General features: G+C 40.9%; 1 protein-coding gene across 1 annotated transcript; it reads left to right on the top strand.

Annotated features, from left to right (window-relative positions):
* Positions 1-2,318: 2,318 nt before the first annotated feature.
* LOC310861861 (uncharacterized protein) lies at positions 2,319-7,068 on the top strand. The gene is made up of 3 exons (XM_083769547.1): positions 2,319-2,739; positions 5,590-5,801; positions 6,549-7,068. Exons 1-3 carry the CDS (start codon positions 2,643-2,645, stop codon positions 6,771-6,773), a joined length of 534 nt encoding a protein of 177 aa, XP_083625673.1. The 5' UTR covers positions 2,319-2,642; the 3' UTR covers positions 6,774-7,068.
* Positions 7,069-7,300: the final 232 nt, after the last annotated feature.

Raw genomic sequence — 7,300 nt, 5'->3', positions numbered from 1 at the left:
TTGACCATACAATAATAATGTCTCCAGACCTGATACCATGGCATCGATGGTACACATACAGTAGGTTATCTTTTAAGCAACCTTTATAAAGCCTTATCGTCTCAAGTGTAGCCTAAACTATGAGAAGCACAGTAGTCACAGAGCAGGACAAGTTCACCCCAATGACAGCATGTTACATCTCTCGATATGAGCCGCACCAGAACTAGATTGCCGTGTCTCATAAAAGAAAATGAGTGTGTGGCACATGGGTGATTGGGAGCCAGTGGTGGATAATAACTAAGAACATTTACTCACATACTGTACTTGAGTACAATTTTGAGGGTGCTTTTACTTTAGTATTTACGTCACTATCTCAGAGGCAAGTTTTGTAAGCCTATTTTATATAGTATTTCTTTACTCCAGTTATTTCCTTTCAATTTGACGGCTTTCACTTTTAATTTCACAGCTTTTATTAGTTACTTTGAAGATTGAGTTAATTTAAAACAACATACCTTATCCACTTAAGTGCTATTTTATACTTAGGTTATTCAAAAATAGCACATCTACAAGCTCACAATGCGTTGTGAGCTTGTAGGAAAAAAAGGGAGGTGGACTGAAATTACTTAAAATATGAGCCCTTTTACTTTAGTACTGTAGGTATATTTTGAAGCCAATACCTTTGTGCTTTTACCCAAGCAACATTGGGAATACTATGATACTAGGTACTGTATGGCAATACTTTTACCGTGTAACATATTTCTACATTGTGGTACTTGTGCTACTTTTAGACCTGAGTGAGGATGCATCTGTGTTACATTAACTTTAAACCACTAACCATTATTTAAGCTGTTGAAAAATCGTGAGAAAGTGTGCAAATCTTTGAATATAATATTCTTTCACAGTGAATGTGTTTTAACTCTAATATCTGCTTCTGGGGGGGTCCCTGGAACAACATTTTCAGATGGGGTTCTGCAGCCAAATAAAGATAATCCTAGGGATCCTTGACATGAAATAGTTCCAGGGCCACTGACATAGAAACATGGGTCTTTCAGAAAACTGTCAGGATTTAGAAGACCTTTGTAGAATCAAGTCCTCGGGTCTAAATAAAATGGGTTAAGTAAAAAAACAAAACAAAAAAAGAAATCTTCGAGTACTTCTTCCACCACTGGTGGGAGCTGCTCGAGATCCTCCCCCTCTCGGTCGTCTTCCTGGCTGGGTATAAGAGCAGGTCCAAGGCCTCAGACAGTCGAGTACAACTGTGGGGTAGAGACGGAACAACACTCCAGCATGAACTCCTCACACCCCTCCCAACGCTGTCGCTCTGTGAGAGGGCTGGCACTTAAGGTAAGAATGAACCGTTGGGCAAACAGGACTGCATCTTTTGAAGTTTAAGCCCTGGAGGATTTAGACAAGGTGGCAGGTGCACGGCACGCACTGGTCTGGTCTGGCCCTGCTCATCTCGGTTTGGTCTGTGACGGCGCTGCAGTTCCTCTTGAGAATTACATGGGGATATTATATTCTGCTTTTGGACTGTTAATTCAGGGACGAGGAATAGGGGATGCACCCTGTGGAAGCAGTAACGCATGTTTTGGATTTGAAGAAATGAGGGAATGGCATTAGAACATCTCAAGAGCCGTAAAAGGAAACTGATTTATTGCCATTGATTTGTATACTTGCTTATGCCGTTATCATGGAACTGTAGCCAGAGTCTGTTATCCTGGGCTTTCTTTTCCAGCTCATTTCCATGTTTGCTCATGTTGCTTGATGTCAGTCTCAACGTACCTGCGCCAAATGTTCTTGGGCCTTCCTCTCTTGATCTGTATAGCTGGACGATTATTGAAATGTATTGAGGATAGTGGTTGAGTGCATGTGAGGTGGGGGATTCAAATGTTTGGCTATTAAACACATTTTTATAAGAAATTGCATCAGGTCAAGATAATTTGTAAACATGCATAGAAGTCAAGATATGCATCACACTAAATAGAAGTTAAATTCAAATAAAGCATTAGACTGCAGATAATGAATCAATGGTGTCATTCATAGGCCACACAGAAAGCTATCCTTATCAGCTTGACTGGCAAAAATGAATCCCCCCATTGTGTCATGCACTGACAGCATAGATTGACAAATGTAGATGGACAACAGGCAGAAGGCAACATATGATATATATCTGACTTCAGCTACAGTGCATGGCTAGAGATTAACCCAACATCGAGTTTATTTTGCAATTGTACTGAGCAATGCCAAGATTGCTTGGTATTCTATATGCCTCCTGCCACTGGCTTGATGACTTGATGAACAGATTGAGGCAGACCAAGATGGAATGTTTTGTTATAGATGACTTGCATCTGTACACGTTTTATTACTTTACCATTGCACTGAATTATAAGTGAGATGTCATAATCACTCTGCTTTTACAAGGAATTATGTGATATATCTCCCCCAGTCTTGGCCAAGTTGTTGTAAAGTTCACTTTCAATGTCCGTGTGTTATTAAGAATTTGCATTGTGTTCTGTGTTACTTGGCATAACATTTCTATTACTGTGTGTACTCGACACAGTGTTACTTGGCGTTACATTTCTATTATTGTGTGTACTCAACACAGTTTGTCCTTTTCTCTTCAGGTGTTGAATTTCTGGATCGTCTGCACGCTGTACTCCACAATGTGCTCCATCTCTGCAGAAGCATCCCGGCTGCGCTGTGGCACAGAACTACTGGCTGACCTAATATTTGTGTGTGGCGACCGCGGAATCTATTTAGGTAAATATATACCCCCCTCGTCGTGTGTTTTGCTTTTAGATGGCCACTAATTAAAATGCTAAGCACGGTTCTTCGTTAAATCATTGTTATTTATGGTTTTCTTGATGTTTTTACACCAGTGGGTTTCAACTCTTTTTGTATCAAGGCTAGGGATGGGTATCGTTAGGATTTTTTCGAGACCGGTACCGATTCCGGTTCTGCTTATCGATTCCGGTTCTTAACGGTTCCCTATTTCGGTTCCAAAATGGTATAAAATAACTTAAATAAGAGGTCAAATGTTTATTTAACAAAAAAGCTCAATGTCAATTTGAGTATATATATAATGTACAATGAATAGTGTAACATCCTCTCCTTTATTGAGCCATTTGTGGATAATATAGTGATTATTTTAAATATAATATATCTATTCTGTATTTACCCAGGGCAATAGTGTTGTAGGCTACTTCTCTTACTACTAACTACTGACAATGACAAATAAAAGCATGTCTGAGATCTGAGAGCAACACACACTGTGACACATACAGTCACACACACACACACACACACAAATTAGCATCGCTAATGGGGGGGCATCTCCAGCCGATAGGTGAGAACGGCTTTGCCGACGTGCGAATGGTGGGATCATTGAAAACAAAGGCGGCTTGCAGAAATGTGCTTGCTGCCAGAGTAGGCTATCATTTGTTGTTTTTCTTGTTTTTTCGCCACCTCTCTTCGACAGTTCGACTGCAAGCTCTAAAGTTAATTAGAGTTTAGTTTAATTAATTTAGAGTCTAAACTAATTGAGCCTCTGGAGTCTGGACCCTACGCCGTGATCACAGACACACACACACGCATCCGAGGTGGGTTGATGTTGATTCAATGCTGTGCATTACCATTACCAATGGGCCTTGATTCAAGGCCCATTATTTATTTGGCATTTGAGCCACCATTGACCACCATTTGGTGAGATTTAGCTTCTCAGACCCAAAACTTGGAATATTCTATCCGATAATATTTTGTCCACAATTCCATTCTGTATTGATGTTTACCATGGGAGAGATAACAGGCAAACGTTGATCCAAATAATGATTCTTCTACATTCTCTAATTGTGTAGAATTAAATAATGCAGATGTTTAACAATAATTTAACTCTTGAGAGCGTAAAATGAAACCAACTCTCAATAAATTAGCTGGGGACCACGTGGAACCCCCCTCAAGGACCACTGGTGGTCCCCGCACCACTGGTTGAAAACCACTGTTTTACACAGCTCCCTGATATGTAGGGATAATTGTTATATCAAAATAGTTAAAATTCCCAATATACTGCTTTGGCTGATCTGCTATTTGTAAAAAGAAAAACATAGATTTTCTTAACCACTTAATAAACCCTGTGTAAAAAAACCCAAATCAGCAGTGCCACTGTTAATGTGGTGAACATACATTTTTAAGCAAATTGTCGTTAGTCAGCCTACATTTTCCAAAAGGAATGCATGTATATTCAGTCTGACCAGAAGAAATCGGGGGATTCCCCATCCCCGCCAGAAACGACACCTATTAACAACATATACTATTTAAGAACTATTTAAGATGGCTAGCGTGTTAGAGGGTGGTCAGCTGGGTTGGCACGAGCATCTCTCTCTAGGTCGTCCTCGGACGCATGTGCATTTTAATAATCAATCAATGGATTGTGTTTCGACATGGATTGATGGAACCATGTCGAAGTTAAGTCGCTATTTATTGGTAACACAATGCAAACACATTTTTCAACCTTTTTAATATTAATGTTTCATTATCGTCAAAGTCTTGGTGTTTTGCCAATTATTTGGGGGCGCAATTGCAATATCCGATTCCTCACGGACCTTTGGAATGGCTGACACAGATGATACAAAACGTACCCAGCATCCCATTCACCTAATCACCTTCCCCTTAACCTCACTCCGTGTCCATGACCAAGGCCACTGTGGCCATCTGGTATCTGTGTGTTTTCCTCGGGTGAGAGATGGCAGCGTGCTCGCCTTATGTACACAGCAGCTGTATTGTTATCGCCGTGCCCCAAAGAAGCTTTTATTGATGATAACCTTTATTGTTGGTTCTTTTGTGTGGCCTTTAGCAGGTTAGCGTATAATTGTAGCGTAGCGTCACTTTGGTTTAATTAAAGGTCAACTTTGTCGATCAAAAGAGAGGATTTTCTGAATTCTGAACCCATGATATCGTTGCTGCCGAGCAGAAATGTAGTTACTACATATTTAATGTATCGCCAAAGATCATAAACATCGTTTCCCTGCTGCAGTTTTTCCCCAACCTTTGAAGAATCACCCGCTCGTGAACGTAGCTCCATTTCACGATCGTCCTTAGTAGCGCGATCGTTTCTCATAATGTCGAGACATATTCCACCATCATTTCTCATAATGTCGAGACATATTCCACCATCGTTTCTCATAATGTCGAGACATATTCCACCATCGTTTCTCATAATGTCGAGACATATTCCACCATCGTTTCTCATAATGTCGAGATATATTCCACCATCGTTTCTCATAATGTCGAGACATATTCCACCGCCACCGTCCAAAACAAGAAGCGAGAACAGAGCCATTGTCCATAGGATTGCATTGGGACTCGATTACCCAGAAGCCCTGAGAAGCGAGCGTCCGTTTTTGTTTTCTTCCCCCGGGCACGTGAAGCTTGTAGATCTGCTATTTATGCAAATATATTTTTTGTAAAAGTGTCCGTGGGATTTATAAATATCGAACCAATAAAAAGTATTAACAAGAGCTTGTGACTAAATAAGAACTAAATTTGATCCATTGGAACATTTTTCTTTCTCCATTTCCTGAAAAGCAACGATTATTGTTTCTTCTCCTTCTACAGGAAAACACAACTGGTCAGGGTATGGACCTCGGCCCAGAGGCAAGGGCATCGTGGACCACTGCTGTAAGCCGGGAGGCTGTGATCTCCAGCATCTGGAGATGTACTGCGCGCCGGCTAACCCCAGGGACCGACGGCAGACCACAGCAGACCCCAGCAGCACTCTGTCGTCTACCACCACTACCACCACCACCACCACAACACAACAAGCCGTGGTGAGACAATCTTTCTGATTCAATTGAGCTCAGTTCAGCTCAGCTCATTTCGACGTGATTTGATTCATTGAATTTTAAAAAGAATTGTCAGTTACACTTCACTTCACTTCATGGCAATCCATCATAAGTACGTTCACAGTGAATCAAGAACATTTCACTTGGGGTCAAACATTTTACTTCTGGTCAATGGGCAGTACAAACTCGACAAAAACAACATGGGTAGATCACTGGCAGGAATTGAAGTAATCAGGATAATGGAATTCAAGCATTGCAATAAAGCAGCAGTAAAATGGACAAGATGAGGTGTGGTATGATGCATTGTTGGCACATTGCTGTCTTAGGTACTGTCGATAACTTGCAGGAATTGGGAGTAATCAGTTAAATGGAATTCAAGACATTCATAGAGCAGCAGTAAAAGAGAGACGTTACAGGAGCACTACTGGTATCCCTCAAACGGAATAAGAAAGGGAGAGATGAAGAATTTTGACCAAAGAGCATAAAGATAAATCCAGCTCCAGGCACTCAGGGTGGGTTTGATAAGTCAAAGACTGCAGCAGTCAAATGACTGGGGCTTAATAATTCAAGCATTACAGTATGAATTTAACGGTATTGCTGTTTAAATGTAATCTGAAGATGATACCAATGATACTATTGGTATCAGTGAGATATGCCATGGCAACCCCTAATCAAAGACATTGACATTGTCTTTCAACTTATTCTTTTTTAATGTCATTTTTCCGTTTGTAGACGCAGCAACAGTTTGAGACTGTATTTCAGAAGAGACTGCTACAGCAACTGGGAACGCCCGATAGTCCCGAGAGGCAGACCTACAGAAGGACAACGCAGAACAATCCACAGAGAAGAGCGAACAGAGGTTCGCGCAGAAGGACACACGGCACGCAAGAGCCGCCGAGCCACAGTCCTCTTTCCACCTTGCAGAGTCCTCTGCCGGGAACACCACAACCATCATGAACTTTGTTCTCAGGAGTGAGTGGGGGAGGGGGAGCAAGTGGAATGATACTTAAATGGATCCTTCGTGTTTGAAAGACTCCGACTGACTGACTGATTGTCATAAATTGCACTTTAACAAGGTTCCCTGCTTAAGGTGAATCCTCAAATCAAGATTTATCATCTCGTCACACGATATAACCCATGAATACCTGAGGACCTGATTCTACAAATGTCATTTTAAAAATGAAAAACCTATGTTTCTATAGCAGTGGTTCTCAAACCTTTTTCATGTCAAGATATTCATTTGGCTGCAGACCCCCATCTGAAAATATGTTGTTCCAGGGCTCCAGAAGCAGATATTTGAGTTAAAACGTTGACTGTGAAAGAATATAAATTCAAAGATTTGCACACATTTTCACGATTTTTCAAAAATAGATCTACAAACTCGCACTATGAGCTTGTAGATCTACTATTTTTCATCAGCTAAAATTTAACATGACGGTTAAAGTGGTTGAAAGTTAAAGGTAACACAGATGCGTCCTCGGGTC

The sequence above is a fragment of the Protomyctophum parallelum genome, assembly GCF_964188405.1.
Source record: "Protomyctophum parallelum genome assembly, chromosome: 7".
Lineage (NCBI taxonomy): Eukaryota > Metazoa > Chordata > Actinopteri > Myctophiformes > Myctophidae > Protomyctophum > Protomyctophum parallelum.
The sequence above is the reverse complement of the archived record's forward strand: the minus strand, read 5'-3'. Positions and strand labels throughout refer to the sequence as shown.

Excerpts from the sequence above, each read along its gene's own strand:
- LOC310861861 (XM_083769547.1), top strand. The coding sequence starts at position 2,643 with ATGTGCTCCATCTCTGCAGAAGCATCCCGGCTGCGCTGTGGCACAGAA. Across the intron at positions 2,740-5,589 it reads CGACCGCGGAATCTATTTAG|GAAAACACAACTGGTCAGGG; the intron begins GTAAATATATAC and ends CTCCTTCTACAG. Across the intron at positions 5,802-6,548 it reads CCACAACACAACAAGCCGTG|ACGCAGCAACAGTTTGAGAC; the intron begins GTGAGACAATCT and ends TTCCGTTTGTAG.